General features: G+C 40.2%; 1 protein-coding gene across 2 annotated transcripts in view; it reads left to right on the top strand.

The window, feature by feature from the left end:
• LOC125896630 (filamin-A-interacting protein 1) overlaps positions 1 to 22,525 on the top strand; it is a 49,678-nt gene that overhangs the window by 15,623 nt on the left and 11,530 nt on the right. For both annotated transcript variants that reach the window (XM_049589342.1, XM_049589341.1), the window contains exons 2-4: positions 7,352 to 7,619; positions 12,778 to 12,951; positions 14,652 to 14,830. In XM_049589342.1, the coding sequence (XP_049445299.1) occupies positions 7,359 to 7,619; positions 12,778 to 12,951; positions 14,652 to 14,830 (614 nt within the window). In that variant the 5' untranslated portion in view covers positions 7,352 to 7,358. The remainder of the gene's footprint in view (positions 1 to 7,351; positions 7,620 to 12,777; positions 12,952 to 14,651; positions 14,831 to 22,525) is intronic.

Below are 22,525 nucleotides of genomic sequence, written 5' to 3'. Positions count from 1 at the left end.
TAATCTTAGTTGCCTTCAATTATTATCGTGGGCGCTTGAAGCTCACAGCATTTAGGCTTATACAAGCAGTAGTGAGTGATTTGCAGACCTTTTTTGTTTGCAATAAAACAAATTCAAATGAGCCCAGTTGACTCAATTTTCTTCTCTTACTTCTTCAAACTGTAAATCTAGCAAACAGATTTGCAGAAAATAACTGCTTTTGTGAGGTTATAAGGATTGTTATCCTTGATTTATCCTTGTGCAGTTTCATAAATACATCATTATGCAGCCCATGTACTATAGAGAAGCTAAGCAATTTTGTGCTGATAGCAGTGGTATTATTTAATTTGAAAAGAAATAAACACAGAGATTTTGCTGGAATGATTCTCCTGCAGATCCGCTGTCTGAGGAGAAATAGAGACTTTGAACCAGTGAAGCGTAAAGTCAGAGGCATTTAGGGAATGATGAAATCTGTGATTAACTGCTCGTAGACCTAACAAATCATGATCCATATTTGACTGAAATATTAAACAGTGGATTAATGACAGGAGTATGTTTGTTTTGGCTCAGCTGTAAAGTTATTTTTCATCTGCAAACAGTCCCAAGCCCTCCTGCAGCACAGATGACTGACTGCGTTTACTTTCCCCCTTATGGTGAGTAACAGCGACAGGAGAGACCTCTTTAAACCTCCTCACCAAGCTGATCGTTCCCTTATATAGTCATTTTTCAATCTACATGCCTAAATCATATTGCACATGAAAAGTATGACGTCTGAAGAACTACAAAGTTGAGCTGGTGAATTTGGACAGCTGCCATCACTTCCAAAGCAGATCATAGGGAGCTCTGCACAATTGCATTAAAGCCATCTTGTGTCAGACATTAAATTAACCAGGCTAAGTACATGTTCTTCTTTTACCATATTTCATATCTCATTTATTTAATATATTGTTTTTCCTCTTGAAACAGGATGTTCGGATGGGACGTAATGCAGGAAAGGATCATTATAACTAAACCAAATGGATATCAGCTAGCCAAAGAGAGGCACTTGGTTAGTTTCAATTTAGATTTGATTTTTTTTTGTTTTGCACTTATACACAAAAAAAAGGTTACAAAAAAATGATGGGACAAGATGTTTAATTGGAATGCGAGGACAAAGGGAAATGATTGAAAATGTACTGATTATATTTTTTTTATCATAATTTTGTTTAGGCCTACATAAAGTTCAAAAAACTGAAATATTTTGTAATCTTCTGTCATTTATGTTGAAACAGATAAACATTATGGTGTTACAAAAGCTATAAAAAGTCATAAAAGTCCTTTTTTTCTTGTTTGCAATAATTTCAATACCATTTGATTTATTTCAGTAGAGTCCATAATAAGGCCAGGAGTCCAATTTGGAAAAGCAACCAATGTTAGAAAAACTTAAGAAAAAGTATGACTGAAACATTATTAAATATGAGCCAAGTTTACCATAACAATAAAGCATACTTTTACCCTTGACAGGTATTGACTAGCTAACAAGTGACGCTGCTTTGACAGAAAATTAACATGCTCTCTTTGTCTACCATTTTCCGACTACTAAATAGCCTGTCAGAATCCAAATAGATATGATCCATTTCTCCAAACTGTAATCAAATTATGCAAAATGCAAATAAATATGGATGCCTCAAGTCAGCTAAAATCTTCTTTTTAGGGTAATTACACCCAAATTTAAAGGACAAAGTAACCTACTCTCATCCTCATACTCTTCAAATACTGCTGCTTTGTCAGTGGACCTAATCATCAAAATATGATGTGCAAGGTAGCCTCCTGCGTCAGTTTTGGATGTTTACAGATGACCTCTCAGTTGATGCTTGTTACATGCATTGTGTCTTTTCAAAATACATTTCCATTTTTGTAGGAAATGTACAGTTTCTGCATCTTAAATGCATACAGTCTTTTTCAAAATAAACTTACTATGGTAAATAAAGACAATGCTTATAATTAGGACACAAAAGCACACCATTAATTTTAGAAAAAAAACATCATGGTTTGGTTTAAAATAAGTACGGATCTTGCTAACTTAATGTCATGTCACGTGACATACAACATGTGACATACATCACTAACGTTGCATTCTACACATTCTAGCACACTATGGTGTTATTAAAATAACTACACCGACTTTTGGTTTCACACAGGAAATGAACAGTGGGCTCCCGGGTGAAAGTCCAGCGTTTGCTTGACCCGTCCATCTCCACTCTTGCCTGCCCTATATGCACTCACTCGCTCTTTATACAACGTTAGTTGCTGGCGGCATCAGAAATAGCCACTGCCTAGTGTGAATCATACCGCAGTGAAGGTGTCTGGAACCAACATTCACTGACAAAGCAGAGGTATCTGACGAATTTGTTTGTGGCCAGCAGTGTCAGAAATAGCCACCATCCGGTGCAGATCATACCACCACGAAATGTACCTCTGTATTTGACGAGAGTGAGAACAGGTTGGATGTGTTATATTATTATGCTGGAAGTATTACATTGCTACAGTATTATAACTGGCGGTCATTGCATTGACGTGAATGATCAGAACTCATAAACATTTTACTCATACCTACCACCAAATATGGCCGCAGTAGAGTGAGTAGGCAACTAGAGGTCAGAATATGTTTGATACACTGTTGTGCCATGAGAAGTATACCCAACTTTTTTACAGCTAATTCACCACTGATAACGTTTGTAGTGCGATAATTGTAATTAATCATGAGATAATGAATAAGGAATGGTGTGTAGTGTTTCAAAACAGAGAAAACAATTAGATCACAGAGGCCAGACTTGCTAGCAGGATCTATATTTACCCGAGGACACATCTCTCATATATCATTATTATATGAGCTGGATCAAAGACAAAGAAACGTGACCCAGTGGATGTTTAGTTATTGCTCCGGGGTTTTGATTGACCAGGCGTGACCCTGCTTTAGTTGTAGAGGCGTTGTAAGCTAGTGTGATAAACAGGCAGTGACTGTTTGTTTACAACAAGTGGTGTTATGGAGGAGCACGAGAGCTGCAGCTGTGAAGGAATATGGAGGTTCAGGCATCCATGGGATTGCTGATGGATCATAAAGTGATAGCGCTGGAGTTCCCCCTTGTTGGACTCTGCACAACACAAGCGGGGAGACCCTAAAAATACCCCCTTTAAAATTTCACCAAAGAAACAGCTGCGTCTGCTGCACAGGGTTCAGCTCACAAATAGAGGCGAAGGACAAATGATACATTTCAGTTGTGGGCTGTAAAATGGATGATTGACAGCTCTCTCATGCTCTTTGTGTGTGTTAGTTTGCTATAATACGGTGTTAATGTTGGCAAAACAAAACACTGTTAGCATGTCTGTTCTCTTGCGCTCGCATCATATCATGCAGACTGTAATCATGAGCAGCCAAGTGGGAATCTAATGAAGAGTCTACGGCCACGCTAGTTGTGTTCAGTGGTGCCTCCAGAAATGTTTCATAGGGGTGGCCAGATATGGGGTACTGAAAATCTTGGTGTGGCACACCAAAACCAAAAGCCAAAACTATATTTTAGGAATCTGCAAATGCAGTTGTAGTATATAGGCTTGGTGAAAACTACGTCAATATGAGAGTAAAGGAATTGCATACTGACATACTTTGGTTTCTTGTTTTACAGTTACTATAACTGTTTTTCTGATGTTCATAGACTAATACTGGTACAGTTAACATTTTGAGTTCAACAACTATCCTGTTTTAATGTGTGTATCTATACATGTTATGTGGTTAATTGTTCTTTCAACAGGCTGTTTGTCTTTTTCCTTTAAAATACAAAAATACACCTTTAATTCAGAGTACACTGATTGTCAGGAACAAAACTATCACTGGGAATGAGCATTCTCAAGTTTAAGAGAGACTCATGGGTACCCAGAGATCTAGTTTTTATTTAGATATATTAAGATGAGATTTTGAAGGTACCCTTTGAAAATGGCCAAGCCAGTTGCTCTAACCTTTGAGTGTTATTTAGCCCCCTTGCCAGCATGATACCAATGGATGCCTTAGATTGTCTAGTTACAAAAGAAACCACTTCCTTGCCGCTAGCTTAAAAACAATGAGTGCACCAAAGCCTCTTAAGGACAGTATTACCAGCCTCCAATTATTTTCATGGTGATGTGTGGGCAGCAATTGTATCAGGAGGGCAGTGCCCCCTGATTTTGAATGCATGACTTGTAACAGAGTGTTTTTATGTTGTAGGTAGTACAACTTTTACTTTAGTAAAAAAGCTAAGTAGTCCTTCCACTATAGGCACAATGAGATGGTGCAACTTCATGAGAAGTTACTATAGGCGATCACAAAAATCATTAGGATTCATCCTCTGGGAACCATGAATGTCTGGACAAAATACATCCAAGGACAAAGTGTTGGACTGACAAACTGACTTTCTATTCCCAAAACTAGCATGTGCACAAATATGACTAATAAAGCTTTTAATAAAACTCAAACTGATTAGAAAACATCCAGACATGTGCTGCACAAAGATATTTCATTTGGACACACATACTGTAGTCCTATTTTGGAGACACTTGTTGATTCTAGAATCAAACCTGTGACCTTCTCATGAGTGGACGAGCTTTCTAACCACCACTGCCAACATACCTCCTCTGCCTACTTATCCACTGTAGGTCTCGTGTGTCGACCACGGGCCACAGCTGTCTGAGGTTTTATCCGGTCTCAAGCGTAAATCAGAGACCAGTTTAGCCTCATCGCGTCTCCATAAATATCTCTCCCCAGAGAGGACTAAAGATGCAATCTACAATTTTATTTGGTGGGTTATATTTACGGTTTATTTACATTTCTTCCATAGGAGTTTCAAGTGTTTTTAAGCCATCTTTCACCGCAGTGGTTGCCGACATTATAATATAACTAATCTTTAAAAGCCTCAAAATACATGCTACACTCTTGTTAGACATTGCGCATTTACAGCCCTTATATCAAAAGCTTAGATAGTAAACTGCATTATAATCATGGGTCCAGCATGTACACGGACAAAAGTGTGTGGACGCAGAAGCAATACACTCATATATGATTGTTTAACATCTTATTCTAAAACCTGGCTGCATGGATTTTCCACAAGAACATTAGGGAGGTCCTCCACTGATGTTGGGTGATCAGGTCTGGCCCACAGTATGTTTTCAACTTCATCCCAAAGCTGTTGGATGGGGTTGAGGTCAGGGCTGCACCAACTGGGTTTTATTTATGGAAGTGGATTTGTGCACATGGGGGTATTGTCATGTTGACGCAGGAAAGGGATAACACAAACTGTTGACACAAAGTTTGAAACACGTGTTGTCTTAAATATCATTGTATGCTGTAGCATTAAGCAGCCCGAGACCAAAGGCACAAGATGCTCCAAGCTATTGGCCGTAGAGGACAACTAGGCAGAGGTTTAAAATAACAAAAAGTTACAAATTTAAAATCCATTTCCGAGATGCCATGTATGTCTTTGCACTAGCAGAGTGGACTGTTTTCGTGACGGTCAAACACTCAGAGTGGAATCTATCATCAGTGCTCGACTCTTCTTCTTCATCATGGTGTAACGCTGATAAGGTCACTCTGTGAAATGACTCCATGAATCAGAGTTCCTCTCTTGTGAAGTTAAACTGTTTACACAGATCAGTTTGCTTATCTGGGACGCGATACGACATCGAGCTGGCATGTGGAGCCTCGGTTCCATTGAGACCTGCAGAAATTTTTGATGTAACACTTGGCAACCTGGATGAGAACTTTTACACAATCTGTAAACAAACCATCTCTATTTACAGACCTTATACTCACTGTTTACTCACTTTTTCAGTTGCAGAACGACGCTCCTCTTTTAAGGGTCTTAATAATGTCGTTTCAATAAAATGTTGATATAATTTAAATTATCCAATAGGTGTTCTAGTGTAAAAAAAAAAACTTGATTTTATGACATATCTATGATACATCTGAAACTTTTAAGTAAACATGGCATTAATGTTCTTAACAGAAAATCAATTTATTTTTAAGTTCTTTGGAAAACTGGGTTTATTTCAGCAATAAGCACTGAAAAAATGGATGTTGGAGAATCCTGTTGTGCTTTAACTCATTAGTTATTTCAACACTGTATTATATCTAGATAAAAAACAACCTTATTAATATCTTGTGTTTTTTTTATATCAAATTCTCTTCCTTTTTCCATCTTCCTGAAAGCAGTGTTTTAAGTAGCAACTTATCATTTCACACACCAATCACCTCTTCATCTGTACATTATGAGGAGCCAATTTAGGCCTGAAACGCTCCATTTTTTTCTAAATCTAATAAAGCAAAAAGCATTCTGCAGTGTTCTCTCTCAGCGGATGCACAGTAAATTAGATAACATAAAGGCTGCTGCCAGCCCACTGCACATGACAAAGCTTGTTATTGACTGGAGACACTAAAAAGATTCCTCCTCTGAAGCCCAAACCTTCCAGCTGCTGTTTCAGGCTTTTCTTGTCTTTAGATTTTGTCCACCAGCTCTCCCACTGCCTCTTCCAGTCACTCTCCCAGTTCACTGGGGCTGACCGTCAGAATGAAGACAGCTCTGTGGTTTTGACGCGTGGGAGATCTTGGCATCTCCCCTGAAACAACTATTAATAACAGGCCGAGGTAACGTGGTTGCTACCACTCCACTGCCAGGATTCTCTCTGGCTGAGTCACGACCTGCTTTCATCCAGACCTGATGCCTCGGGGAACTCTGGCCTCGTTCAGATCCAATAACTTGTTCTTTTGTCAGGACCCCCATCATGATCCTGCCCAGCTGTCGATTTCATCATCATTTGTTTGTGCTCATAAAGCGTCTACAGCTTAAAATTTATAACCAACCAGTGGTGGAAGACTGATGATGGTGCTTTTGTATGTTTTACCCACTAAGTACTACTCTGTTTCAAATATCTGCCACTCATGTTCCAAAACTCACTATTATTATTATCATTAGTAGTATTTTTATCTCCAGGCAGCTCCTGGTACAAGATAATTCAAGTTTGCAATGGAAACCATCTTGCAGAAGTTGAAACTTTGATAGGTAAAATAGGTAATCCATCATGTCAAAGTCCTGCTATCATCACATGCTAATGAATTTCTGTGGTACATTCAAAAGACTGCCAGAACATTACTGGAAAATAAAGCGAAGAAGAGAAACACCTAGAAAATATGGACACACTGGGTTAGGATAATAAGGAATTTGTTTATCAACACATCACTAGTGAGTTTCCTGAAATTAATTACAACCAGTGGCTGCTTGAAACAGAGGAAAATAATCTAAAATGATGGTATAGATACAGATTACAGCTGCATTTCATGTACTGACACCCATTCCATTTGCACTCACAGGTAGAAAATGCGATCCTGGAACTGCACCATGGATGGTCCAGATGGCGGACGCATCCAGCCCACTAAAGGTTTCATCAAGCAGGAAGAGGAGAACACACCCGAGCTCACAAAGAGGAAGATGAAGGTCCAGCAGGAGGAGAAGGATGGGAGAACAGCAGGGTCAGCTAAGAAACCCCAGAAACCTGCAGAGAGCAGGAAGGCAGCAGCGTTGGATCTGTCAAAGACGGACCTGCTACACCTGCTGGGAATCATGGAAGGAGAAGTTCAGGTACGAATCAGATTTACTTCACAAAAAAGCTCTGATAAACTCACTGTACAGTACCAGCACAACATCAAACAGCAGAATGACACTGTTAGAGACTAGCTATTGAACACAGTGGAGAATTTATAGCAGCTACAGAGACATATTTGTCTCAGGAGTTGGTGGAGACCCTAAAGGATAGTGTTTTTACACAAACACAACTGCAGTGGGATGATAATGTTATCCTATGAAGGCAGTGGTGGAAAATAAAGGAGATTCAGGTTTGGGTCCACAAGCTTCTGAAATTCTGTAACTAAACAAACACAGACCTAATCATTGTGGATCTAATATAAAGCCAGCTCTGCTGTAACTGGTCTACAACTTGTTTTTGTGGTGGTTAACATTAGTCCTCTTATAGAAGCATTTTAAAGAATGTATACTTACTATGTTTAACGTGGTTTTCCACATAAAATTAAAGAAAGCGTTCAAATGGGGCAAGCATAGAGCTACTCTTTTTCTAACCTGGTCTCATTCTGAAATCGCTGAATACTGGTGCTTGAGCAGGGAATTCCGGCGTCAGACACAGACGAAAAAGCTGTCCTTTCATGTTTGGATGATACACAGCCAGATGCTGTCAGTGTGTACCGGTGTACTGATGGTGTCAGGGGAAACACAGGCAGACAACAACGTAAGTTAAGGCAAGGCAGAGTCCTAGTAGGGTGGGCGGGAGGGGTGGTGCGTTGCAAACTTTCACCTGGGGGGCCGATGTTTGCTTCCCGTATGAATGGTCCCGTAGGCTATAAAGCCAAACTCTTTTGTTGTTGAAGGGTGGTGTTGAATTGCTGTCAGTGTTCTACCGCTGTCGTACAATTAATTTGAAAGAGACTGTATGCAAACTGTACATTTCCTGTGAAAACAGAAGTGTATTTTGAAAAGACATAATGCAGAAATTGACACAGCGTCCCAGAACATCAACCCAGGCTACCTTGCACATCATATATCAATGTGGAAAGTCCACGACTAAGCAGCAATATCTGGCGAGGTCAGAGTAAGAATGTTGTGCTTTCTTCTTCATTGAGTAAGGTATTGGTCACACATGAGCGAAATTAACACTAGCAAACATTTGCCTACCATTAACCTCATTCAAGGTAAGCAGAGGGTCGAATAAAACATTCCCTTCCATCAAAGCAAAATCTCATCTCCACATTGTAACTTTGGTGAACATTGACCGGCAAAGTTGTAGCCTCAACATATAGCAAAGATGTATGATACTGGCCATAAAAAATACAAACTGCCCCACATGAGAGATGCTGATTGGCTGCTGGTGAGTCTGGAGACGGGCATAGAACGAAAGAAAACATACCAATAACATCATAATGTACAGTATTTATGAGCAAACAAGCTACCATTACCAAGCATGCTAGCTCTCTACCATGTTTTTTGTCAAAACTTTCACCATGCTAATGCTAACTCTGCTCTCTGTATTGAAGAGCATTTCCTGCACTAGACAGCGATTGGCTTCTGTGTTAGTGACGTACCTAATCCATCTTGCAGCTATGTTTGAATCTCAGATTTTAGGAAAGTGCAGTGGAGGAATCTGTAAACACCTCTCTACTTTGTACAAATACAAGTATAGTCAAGGATGGACATTTTAGGGGACATAAGAAGAAGAAAAACACATCTTTAAGTGTAGGAAGACTTTAAAATATGTGTAGGTAGATCTGGGCTTTCTCCACTGAAGAATTAAAAGTAGGTGTACCCACTGAGGAGTGATTTTCTACATCCCAGAAATTTCAGCAGCTGGTGAAGTAAATGTTGAGTCACTAGACTTAAACAGCTTTCTGCCTTTTTAATGACCAGCCTGCTCAGGTACAGTTCCGTCACAGTGAGAGCCGGGGAGTCTTTGAGCGTAGTTATTGATTGAGACGACTGCTCACTGGACAGCTTACTGTGGCTGAAACAATAGATCCGCACACCAAGTAGCTCCCATTAGGTGGATTTTAATGCTGTGTAACGTCTCAAGCACCATGCTCTTCCTCAGACTTCAGCTTGGTTACCATGCCAACTGAAGACGAGGGAAGACTGAAAACAGTTGATTTACTGTAGTCATTTATCATCTTTTTCAGAAACATCCACTGTATAGTTTTTTTCATGGAGTTGCAGCACCTGCAGCTTATAAAACCATAAATACAGCAGAGTTAGTCATGAGTGCTGAGACATATTGACGTGTCTCAGTGTGCAATGGCTTAGATTTTGAAAATAACCTTTGCCGGTGTGGAAACAGCCCACTGGCGGCCGCTGGGTTCCAGTCTGATAATGATTTTCTAATGGAGGCACATTTATAAAGTCCTCTCCAGAGAGGCAGGATGCTGCTGCCTCACCCTCTGTTTCCAGCCTGCATCATCTGTTTGGGTGTGTTAAATATTTTCCATTAGCGATGGGACAGAGAAATACACATCACAGAGTGACATTTCACACAGGAAGTGCTGCTTTTGTTCGGCTTTGTTTCACATGATGGGAAAATGGTAAAAACAGACTCTGTAGGAACATCACAATAAGATCATTGTCATCACCTCTATAATGTCTAAATGGTAAAAAGTGCGCTTCAGGACAATACATAAAATCTACTAATCCCACGAAAAGTCTGAAACCAACAGTGAATGTGTCCACTAACAAGTATTGTGTGTGTGTATCAAAACCTGATGTAGCAACTTCCTCTGTGCCATAGAGCCCTGCTGTTGTCCAAATACTATTAAAAACACATCAATGAGCACACATCACTTTTGCACTGACATGTTCCTTCATTACCATGAACACACACACACACTGTCATTTATTTTGACTCAGTCCAACATAGACCATGCTGCTGCCCCAAATACTCACTAGAGCACCAAATGTAGATTAATCCACTGCTAAAAATAGTCCCCCCCAAAAAAACGCACTATTTCCTCCTGTTTGTTTAAAAAAAAAATACAGTGATCAGCTGTTTAAGAAAATTACTGAGACTTCATAAACATGAAACTACTATACATGTCTGTGTGTTTAGATTTTTACATCTGCAGTAGAAACCAATGAACTTAGGACCAGGTGTCACAGACAAAAAGTATTGAGAGACGAACTATCTCATTGTTGGTATGGTCTTTTTAAAGGGAAATGAGTAACAGCTAGCCTCACTTTTTCAAATAAACAGCAATCATCAGCAAGATTTATATCAGAATCAGAATCAGAAATACTTTATTGATCCCCGAGGGGAAATTATTTATGTTACAGGTGCTCCTTACAAGAGAGGAAAGATACGTGAAAATATAAGAAATTTAAACAATAGTATTTACAAATATATAGTTAAATAAACAGGAATTATTAACAAACATAAACGTAAATATATATATATATATATATATATATATATATTGTAAACTGAACAAGATTATTTACACAAACAGAATATATACAGTCAGGGTGAATGGGGTTATTGCACAAGTTACATTAGATTATTGCAGTGTGTGAAAAAGTCTCAGGGCCTCTCAGAGGGAGGAGTTGTACAGTTTGATGGCCACAGGCAGGAATGATTTCCTGTGGGGCTCAGTGGTACATCTTGGTGGTATGAGTCTCCCACTGAAAGTACTCTTGTGCCTGACCAGCACATGGTGGAGTGGGTGTGAGACATTGTCCAAGATAGTTCGTAGCTTAGACAGCATCCTCCTCTCTGACACCACCATCAGAGAGTCACACTCCGTTCCCACAACGTCACTGGCCTTGCGGATCAGTTTGTTGAGTCTGTTGGCGTCCGCCACCCTCAGCCTGCTGCCCCAGCACACAACAGCATAGAGGATAGCACTGGCCACCACAGACTCATAGAAAATCCTGAGCATAGTCCGGCAGATGTTGAGATGTTGAAGGACCTCAGTCGCCTCAGAAAATAGAGACGGCTCTGGACCTTCCTGTAAAGAGCGTTAGTGTTCTTAACCCAGTCCAGTTTATTGTCAATGTGTACCCCCATATTAGTGACCACACCTGATATGTTAGATTAACTGATGAGGCCATTACATCTTTGTTCGACCATTGACTGTAGCATCAGCAGATCAATGCCTCAGGCATTTTAAAGTCCCTTTGCAGGTGTATCTAGTTTTGAGTAATTCTGTGGAGGTGCTGAAAACCGGTGTAATGCTTTTTTGGTTGATTTACCTTTTTGCATTCAGTCTTTATATATACAGATAAAGTTCTTGGTGTCTTGGTGTATGACAAGAGACACCAGGCAGTGTGGAGTGAAGAAAACAGCTCCCTCTGCTGGTGGAAACATGCCTTTCTCTTTGTCTGTGATTTATCTGTGATGTCAGTGTGAAAGTAGTCGATGAGGTAATATCCTGGATCCACGTGGGCGCAGCATCACATTCAGATAATGTTAGCTGGGATTATTACTCAGCTGATGTCTGAGCATTTCTGTGCAAATATTCTAGAAGTAAAACGCCTACATAACGGCTGAAACAGGAACAGTGGATCTTTTTAAAAGCTATTCAACACTGGGCTGTTCATCTCTGGGAATTCATAGTGTTTCCATATGAGGGTCATGTGCATCGTTTATTTGGATTATAATATACTGTTGTTGTTTTTTTGGATTGAAGCCACCTTTGACTGATTATAGTCTTTCTTTCTTTCTTTCTTTCTTTCTTTCTTTCTTTCTTTCTTTCTTTTTCACCTAAATTTTGTTTTTACACATCTTATTTTTGAGCTGGCCCTGTTGAATATTTCTTTTTATTGATTATGTTTTACCATTTGTTACTATTAATGTTATAGATTTTTAATTTCTTGGGATGTGTGACACATGCAAAGGAGCTTTTATTCGCAAAGCACTTTCTTCTTCTTCTGCCTATTCTTCTTATCATTATTATTGTTATACAGCCTCATTATCAGTTTTGAAGTGCTTATGACCCTGTAGCAACAGGGAAACAACCCTCAATATCATCAAAAATCTTTGCTTTGTTTTGTTTTTTAAGTGGAACGGCTCAGACTCAATTCTGGTAATAAATAAATAATAAATTACTTATAATGTAATAAAAACATAATACTAAGCACCACTGCGGTGTTCAAAGGTCCAACGCTGAACAAATACACAAAATAACCATTAAACTCACACAAAACTAACATTAAAGAAAAAAACATTAAAATCTCTTTTGTGTCTCTTCAGGCCAGAGAGGACATCATCAGCCTGCTGAAATCAGACAGAACCAGACCAGAGAGTCTGGAGGCTCACTACGCCTCAGCTGTCCCCACCAAACCCCTGCAGGCCCTGCAGAGAGACGGACTGCTCACCCTCAGCAACAACAGCACTGAGGACGTGTATGAGAAACCAATGGCCGAGGTGAGAGGAGAATATATTGAAAGGATTTAGTTGGGATTAGACTGACTGAAAGACTCAGTCAGGAGTCATGAAACAGTGGATTTACTCCTGCTTGTGAATCCACAAGTCTCAAAATCTGCTTGGACTTTTCATGGTGACAGTAGGTGATCACATACAGTAGCTTATATCTTCTCTTCTTTCTGTATTTAAATGGAGAATTAAAAGAATATTCACATAAAATTTACAGTCTGAAAACTTTGTCACTCTTCAACACTTCAGTGTTGGAAAGTAACAAAATATACTTACTTCAGTACTGTAGTTAAGTACAAGTCAAGGTATTCCTTTACTTGAGTATTTCCATTTTATGCATTTTAATGTGTCTACTCCACTAAATCTCACAGGAAAATATTGTACTCGTTACTCCATTACATCTGTATGACAGCTTTAGTTACTTTTCAGATAATGGTTTTTATCCCCCTCCCGTCTGAGGAAATGTATGTATCTCCAGCTGTGTTGATTTTGAATGGTTGCAATGAACTGAAGGATGAAGTGTTCCTTTATGTGTTGGGCTGTGGGTTTATAGATGCTCTGTTCTCACAGGACAGGGACGCTACAAACATATGATGATCTTGTAGAATGTGATGCACTGCTGTAGGTTAAACTACCTAACACTATATAAAGAAGTTTAAAATGAGCACAGCCTTAAAAATCTACAGTAGTAAAATGCAGCATACACATTAATGCAGCAGAAATATTAATCCAGGAACATCAGATATAATAGTAAAACACTGACAGGGAACATGTTACTGCACAATGATTACTTTTAGTTTTCATACTTACTGTATGACAGTAAGTAGTATAAGTACATTTTGCTGATTATACTTCCGTAGTTTTACTTAAGTAAGGTTTTGAATGCAGGACTTTTATTTGTTTCACAGTGTGGTATTAGTACTTTTAATTGAAGGATGCCAGATTCTTTCCAGAAAACTTTCAAGGGAATTATTAGGAAGTTACAGACCTGTAAAATTAAGTATTTATATCCCTTTTTTCATCACCATGACTACACACTATTTCAAAACGCTCCCCACTCGCCCGCAATGAACTTCAGTTGGAGAGGTTCTGAGTGCTGGTGGAAAAGTACCAGAATCAATCTAAAAGTTTTAACTGTACATTGTAAACTCCCCCAAGCTTGTTAAATTCCCAAAAAAGACCACAAACTGAAGCATGACCTCAGTGTCCTCCATTGGGAACTCCTTACCAACAGAAAAAAACAGGAAGGAGCTAAATTCTACATCTACCAAAATGAGGACTTTCTTTTTACAGTTGAGTGATTAGATATACTGTAATCACAGTGGTTTCAGAGAGTTTGGAGAGCAGGTAGCTGTCACAGATAACAGATGGAGTACCAATATCCTTTTATTTTGGTGGTGCATTTGTACCAGGGTTCCTGCATGTGAAATCATGCTCTTTTGTGTGTTGAATGACAGTGGTTTCTACTTGAAAATGTAATTTTCCATGCTCAGTGAAATCTGCAGGGTGTCGTAAAAAGGCCGAACAAATGTGCAGCGAGAGCATTTGAATAAAGACTCTCTGCTCATTGTTAGCCCACAAACACCACATCACCATAGCTGTAGCTAATGGTTTTGGGATACTGTGTCGGCAGATGTGTTGTCAGGGTGTGAGTTGTTGTTAATAATGAGTGTTGACGTGTTTCCCATCAGTTGGACCGTCTGGAGGACAAACAGAAGGAGACGTACAGACGGATGTTGGAGCAGCTGCTGCTGGCAGAGAAATGTCACCGCCGCACCGTCATGGAGCTGGACAACGAGAAACGCAAACACACCGACTTTATGAACAAGAGCGACGACTTCACCAACCTGCTGGAGCAGGAGAGGGAGAGGTGAGGGGGAGCGTATATGTGTGTGTGTGTGTGTTAGTATAGTGGTTCCCAACTGTTCCAGCCACTAGGTCTTGATTTCTCCTTAGTCATTAGTTCAAGGTCCCACGGTTTAATACATTTAGGATCATACTTGAATTTAGCCATGTTGCCTGTCAAGTAGCTGTCACTTATTTGCTCACTCTACAGCAGAAAATGGCACTTCAAAATAAATGCTCTGTGCTGGAAATGAACTGAACTTTAAAACAAAGTGTGTTGACATGTTTGCAAGTCACTTGCAATCCGTTCACAATGGTGCCCACGACCTGCTTTTGGACTGCGACCCACCAGTTGGCAACCACTGTTGTTAGAAGGTTTTACCACTGAGTTTACGTGCAAACAAAGTATGATATCAGGAAACTTGTATCTGGTAACATGTTTTTTTCTATTTGACAAAAGGAGCTAACATTCTCAAATGTTAAAGATAATTGCAGGCATTATTTTATGTTTTTCTCACTGTCAAAAAATCCCATAAAAAAAGACCCAAACCAAAAATGTTTTAGTCCATCTTTAAATACTTTCAGACTTCCTGTCTGTGGCTCTCAGCTCAAAGCTTCTTCCTCGTAAAGATGTTTTTCTTTAAAAACAACAAATATATTGTTTCACTGTTAAAAATGGCTCATTGATTTCTTAAAACCGCTGCTCACTGTATTTTTTTTTTTTTTATCAAAAACACACAGGAGGAAATAGTGCATTTGTTGGGGACAATTTTAAGTGGTGGATTAATCCACATTTGGTGCTCAAGTGAGTATTTGTGGCAGTAGGACGGTGTATCTGGGACTAAATCAATATAAACTCCAGTGTGTGTGTGTGTGTGTGTGTACATGATAATGAACATACTAGGAATGGTAACGATTAACCATTAATCAGTTATATGTGACTAGTTACACCCATCAGTTAATTTTGCTACTCTTCAGTTTACTACACTTCGCACCATCCAGGTATGATAGGAGCTAGCTAGCTAACAGTGCCGCTCATTTGGCCATTACCACTAGCAGTTTTTGCTGTGGAAACATTGTGCCTACCCTCTGTCCCCTGTGAGTAAGCAGCCTAGTTCTGAGCCATAAAACCCCTTTGGCATTGTTGACACTGCTAGTACCATTAGCAGTGTCATCATGGCTAATGATGCTAACAAAGAAAACAATGCAAAAAGGGTTTTGTGGTTCAACATAAAGCCACTTACTCACCAGGACAACCTGGAGGGAGACTGTAAGGTGGGCGCAATGTTTCCGCAGTCAAGTGTTCTGCCACCAGGATAGCACTACCAGCTGTAATTGTCAAATGAGTGGTGCTGCTAAGTAGCTAACGTTAGTCTCCTCCTGACCCACGTAGTGTGCAATGTAGAGGGGCCAAGAAACCAGTGGAGGGGCGGGTACACCCTGGACAGGTCGCCAGACTATCACAGGGCTGACATGTAGAGACAGACAACCATTCACACTCACATTTACTCCTACGGACAATTTAGAGTCACCCATTAACCTGCATGTCTTTGGACTGTGGGAGGAAACCGGAGAACCTGGAGAAAACCCACACTGACACACCAGGAACCCTCTTGCTGTGAGGCGACAGTGCTAACCACAGCCATGTCGGCCTTTTGAAAGCAAAATTAACCGAAACTGACATCCCTAGAAGGAATATGGCACACAGAGCAACAGTGTGGCTAACTTGTATGTTTTTAATAGTTTTTGGACAACACTGAAGCTCTATGGCACAGAGGAAGAAGATATATCACAGTGAAACGTGGCAAACGGATGTAAAAAAAACAACAACTTGATAACAGTGTGATGAATCTACAGCAGGGGTGGAATCCAGATGTCAATCTGAGAAACTTTTAGTACATCAAAGCCATCTGCCTGGTGGAAGCAAGTTAGGACGTAGCTGCTGAGATCACACACGGAGCTGTCATAATATTTCTGCCGTTCTGAAAAATATACAGCAGTACAATCTTTTACTGGGGCTGATGAGAAAGAGCCTCAGATTCTTGGAATATCTTGATAGCAAAAACTGAATGATGGAAAAACTCAATGCCCTTGAAAAACATGGATGTTCTGCAGATGTTTGTTTACTTGTGTGATAGAAGGCATCAGATAAGACCCATACCGTCACGGTTTCGGGTGATGGTTATGATAGGAAAGTTGATGAGTCGTGCTTTATCAAGTCATCAAGTACACACGGCACAATGCACAGCCTCAACCGACTTAAACCCTTCAGCTTCTGTGTTGCAGGAGAATTCATATCCTCCTTACAGCATCTTTCATTTTAGTCTTTATATTATTCTTTTAGTTTAGTCTGTAGCTTTGTTAGTGGTAATATGAGACATTCCCTGTGACAATAGGTGCATTTGTGTAGAGGAGTGTGCATTGCTGTCTGTCACCCAACTCAAGGCAACCTGAGCTGCCTCTTAAAGGTGCAGTCTGCGAGTCTAATCCAATACACTTCTTGTTAAATTCAGCACTTCTTGTTAAATTCAGCAAATATCTCCTCATGGTCCGCTTGCTGTCTGTTCTGTGTGTGCACTGAAAGAAATTTAGTTTCCATACATAGATCTGGCTATTTATAGATGGGAAACAAACAAACTGGCACAAACTGAGCCACATGACGCAGTTCCAGCTAATCCTATTTGACCTCCATGACCAACATGCCCATAAGGTTATTTTTAGCATGATTGTTTTGACCACAATTGATTGAATTTGCCACATATCGTAAGCTGTATAGGTAGTAGACTCATCTAACGCTAATGGTAAGTTAGCAAGTTATCATTATGTCTATTGTGGCTCTTTCATTAGAATGAAATGACTCAGCGTGAATAAGGGTGACTAAACATGACCTATATTTCTATTTTCACCTGTGTATGAAATGTGTCATACACATATAGCAAATACTAGGAATACATATTTTTGCCCACATTGGATGAGCAAGAAAAAAATATCCTAGGGCCATTTGATCCTACTTTTTTATTGGGTCTGTTTTCCTAAATCAGTCTGATGTGTTACCTGAAACCCAAATGAAAGCAGGTTCAAGCAAACAAGACAGAAGAGCGAGATGACAAAAAGCTAACATCACATCAGATAACCTCTCATCTGCTCCTTGTGCTCTATAAAACTTCAAACACCTGAATGTGGAACAACTGAATGTGGAATAATGCTTTACTGCACCTCATTTACCTTCACTGGGTCTCATATCTCTATACGGCTCGTAACAACGTCCGTCAAATCTTCTTCTCTAAAGAACCTGCTCATTGTGTTCCCAGTGAGCACTGATTTGGTGGTTTGCAGGCCCAGAGAAGTCTAGACTTTAATGTAGCAACAGCCCTGCAAGAGAATACTTCCTTACGAAGGTTATACAGTTTAGTTTTTGAAGACTGTTTAATTAAGAGACATGTTGATTTCACTTTATGGCTGAGTGGCGGAGTCTGTACTTTTAATTTCTAGCTGTCGACATACAGCCCCTCCTGGCTTAAATGTGTTCCAGCCCTGCTCTCAGCTCTCAGCTCTGTCTGATAACACATTCCTGTTGGCTGTAGTCAGCGTGTAGATTCACTGCAGGTGATATCATGAATGAATGGATCAAGCGTGATGTCATTCCCAGCAGAGATCATGCCGGACGATTAAAGGCTCTGTTTGCATAACAAACTGTCACAGGCAAATAAAACTGCACAAGAAAAGGTTTGTCAGAAACCTGCTGAAAAAGGTACCATCAGTATTTTACTCTAGCAATGCTGCAAAACTGAACTTTTATTCAGGAAAAATCTGGTTATCTGTCTAAAAGTTTGTCTTTGCTCTTTTAAACCCTATCCAGTAAAGGCTCTGCTCTTTGCAGACTTTTCAAACTGTGTGTAACTTGGACAAAAACTAATGCAGACTTGATGTTTCTCTGCAATGAATCAGCTCAAGGAGGATTTTTTTTTTTTTTACCACTTTTTTGCCACTTGCCAACAGAAACACACTTTAAACACAACACTGACATACTATCTTCTCATTTGATTAGTTGAACTTGTTAGCAAACACTTGCTTATTTCCACAGCCAGCATAACACAATCACTTATTTGTAGTGGTGCTTGTGTCCATCTGATGAATGTAAGTCTAATGTTCACTCTCCTTTTCACTCAGTTTTTGGTCTCCACCAACTCTGAAGGGAAATATCTGGCTCTTTAGCTGCTAAATGTTCCACAATGTTCTGTAATGACATAGGTGCAGACATTTCCAGTCGCGTCTCTGTCAGCTCTGCTAAATATGGGTTAAATTAATGCTCTTACGTCTATTTTGCACATGTTGGTGGTGCATTTTGTGGTTGACTTTGGACAGCGTTGGCGTGTGGCTGTGTGTCACTCATCGGGATGAGGAAATCAAGTCAGAGAAATGAACCTCAAAGCATGCGCACCATTTCAGGGACATATGTTCAACCTGGAAACTGTAGCAAAATGGTGCACACTGTTTTCAGATTAAACATGCTCCAGGTAGGGGAGGTGTGTGTGGAGCTAACAGATCACTCAGCAGTGGACTCCACTGTAGCTCTGTATCTAACTAAACTAAACTCAAAGTCTGCCCACTTTTTAGTGATCTGAACAAATGCAAAGGATTTAATTTTAAATCTTTCCTGTAACTGTGCGAGGAGCTAAACCTTGAAGAGACGATGGTATGATTCTTTAAGTGAAAGTGAACTTACTGACTGGTAAAATCACCATGTTGTTGCTATTTTAGGAAACCAAAACATATGTGTTGGCATTTTCTGACTTTGCTAATACCTTCATTCAAAATGTCTCCTCGTGATGTTATTAAACTGCATTATGTTTCTTTTCGAACTACAAATTAGTTGTAGTTGTAGAGGTATATAAAGTTTTAGGAGACACGGTTGCAACAGAATACACAACGGCATCATCGACTCACATTTGTAGGCTTTTTCTTATGGGACAGTGACTTTCTAGTGCCAGGCCACCCTGAGGCCCCTGATCCCAGTCTGGTAGTGTGGTTTGAGAAGTTTTATGATTTAACCCAGTTAACCATGTCTGTCTTCAGAAAAATGTAGGCTTGATTCTCTGTAATTTCACAGTGGTAAAATTCTGATTCATGTGAAAATGCACCCTGAAAAAAACCCCTGTTTTTATCCCCTTAACAGTCAACAACAAATGCGCATCCTCGGTGTCAAAGCATTCTTGTCAACTCGTCTGTTCTGAATGTTAATAAGGACGGTAATTATTGCGACTATAATTAGCTGCAGATCAGCATCTCTGGGTCTGACGTGTTTGCTGTGGGCTCCGTTTTATGAGTGTTTGGGGCTCTCTTCGCTCTCTCTGACAGGCTGCTGTCAGCACCGATGCTATGAATAGACCCGCACAGAAAGAAGCTTTCTGCAGAGCCATCGTGTGCCAACGAGGTTATGATGACTGATACTCAGTGTCCTGAGCAAAAAAAAGGGAGCAAGCTAAGCTATATGGCAGAGGAATTACTGACGATGATGATACTTTTATAAGTTAATCACAGAGGAATATGAACTGAGATGTTATGGTGTCATCCAGTCAGTTCTGGTGCATCTCATGTAACAAGACTGTACACAGACATTCATGGTACTGAGAGGATGAATTCTACTGACTTTGGTGATCTCCTGACTAAGCTCGTCGCAATAAATACTTCTGTTGGACAATATATTGTCCCAGTGTAACACTGGGCACCTTTCGTCCTCCGTACATGCCTTCTCCTCAGCCCATTTAGTAATTTACCATTCACCCTGCCTCGTCACCACACCTACCTGCCAGCCTATCACCTGTCCACTCATTGCCACTCCTGCCAGTCCTCCATGCCCACGCAGCTTACCTACGGATCATTACCTCCTGTCACTACAAAGACGCCTGCTTCACAGACACTTCTTGCTAGATTGTTCTTTGCCTCATCCCGACTGCTTCCTCGGTATCGACTCTGCTGTCTCTGGCTCACCTGCTTCGTCTGATCCTTGGTAATTCACGCTGCCTCCCATCTTCGACCACAAGCTCTGCTTCTGCCGACCTGGTTCCTGTTCGCCTGTTTCCTGGGGCCTTCTGGAAAGAATGTCATATCATACAATAAGTCAATATTATTTATCGTGACAGGCCTACTCATGACTTTTCCTCTAGTGCCACCATGAGGTTCACACTTGTGGCTTTGAGTGAAATACCTAAACAACTACAGGAGAGATTGTCATGTACTTTGGTTCAGACACTCATGTTGATGAACTGTAATAACTTTGGTGATCCTCTGACTTAACATGCAGCAGCTAAGGCTGATGGGAATGTCATTAGTTCTGCAGATATTTGGTCATTAACCAAAGGACACTTAATAGTCTAACCTGATGGAGGTGCTGGATGAAACATGAAAGGGAACACTACAAGTCGGTAGGCTTCATCCTCAGGACACCACTAATCTGTCTTCAAAATTTCATGGCAATCCAGTTGAAAGTTGTTGAGAAATTTCAGTCTGGACCAAAGTGATGGTTTGTTTTCCAAAATGTGGACATTTGTTACTCATTTTCTAATATTTGTCTGGCCAGCAGTGGGAGGGTTTGATATGGAAGGAGCGGACATCGAGAAGAGTTGGGTAAGAGAATAATGGGGATATGATTTGTATTGTTGCTCTTCTGTGCTTATATCTTTGAGCCTTAACAAAAAGACTTCAAAAGAAAATTATATAAAAATGAAAATTGAATTATTACACCTGCATGAGTTATATTGTTAGGTGTAGTTTCTCCTTGAACTTCTACTACAAATGGCATCAACATGTTGTCATTTGATTTATTCCTGATTGTACAAAACCACAAGCCTTATCGCTGGAAATTAATGGGGAAATGTCCTAGAGGCATTTATCTAGCAAGAGCTGAAATGCGTGCAACAGAAGAATCGACTTCTTTCCAAAACTACAGGCAGCCATCAAAAGTGCAAATATCTAAGCCACAAAAACACAGGCAATTAATGTAAAAGTGCTTTTGTGTACTGGTGATATTTATGTATAGCATGTATTTGGAGCAATGATAGAGACCCTCTGCATCTGTAAGCTCTTTGCACTGCTCATATTTGGCTCATTTGAGAGCCTCTGCAATGCAAACCACAGGCCTCCTCTGCTGTCTGAAGCTATGATCTCACACACATACAATTCAGCCACTATGGAGAATTTATATCCACGTCCTTCTCCCTTTGCACGGTACAGGAGGATTATAATGAGAAAGGCTGTGCAAGTCTGGCATTGTCTGCTCCAAAACAAAAACTCTCGCCTTGCATTGTTGCCTCGTTTCTATGGAGACACTGCTGGCTCTAAGACAGACAGGAGACAATTAGGTCAAAACTGGAGCAGCGTTTTTAGGAAAAGGACAGAAATGTTTAGACTTAAAAGTGGCTTCATGAGTTATGTCATACCTGCTGCCCAGTCAGCTCTCCTCTCAAAAGGGAGAACAAAACGGGAGAAAGAAGAAGAGGAAAAGCTTTCTGAACCCCTCCTCTTCCTCGGTGTCCAAACAAGGGCAGGGCCTCTTTGGCCATATATGGAGGGGTGGATGACATCACCAGCCAGCGGAGCAGTGCTGTTTAGGACGACATCCACCTTTTTCATTGTCCAGCGATGACATGTTTGGAATGTGATGGCTTTAATTCCCCACGGTGCCGGGCCCCCTCCTTCCTTCACTCTCTGGCTCCATGAG

The sequence above is a fragment of the Epinephelus fuscoguttatus genome, linkage group LG11, assembly GCF_011397635.1.
Source record: "Epinephelus fuscoguttatus linkage group LG11, E.fuscoguttatus.final_Chr_v1".
Classification (NCBI taxonomy): domain Eukaryota; kingdom Metazoa; phylum Chordata; class Actinopteri; order Perciformes; family Serranidae; genus Epinephelus; species Epinephelus fuscoguttatus.
Note: the sequence above shows the minus strand (reverse complement) of the source record. Positions and strands in the feature narration are given on the sequence as shown.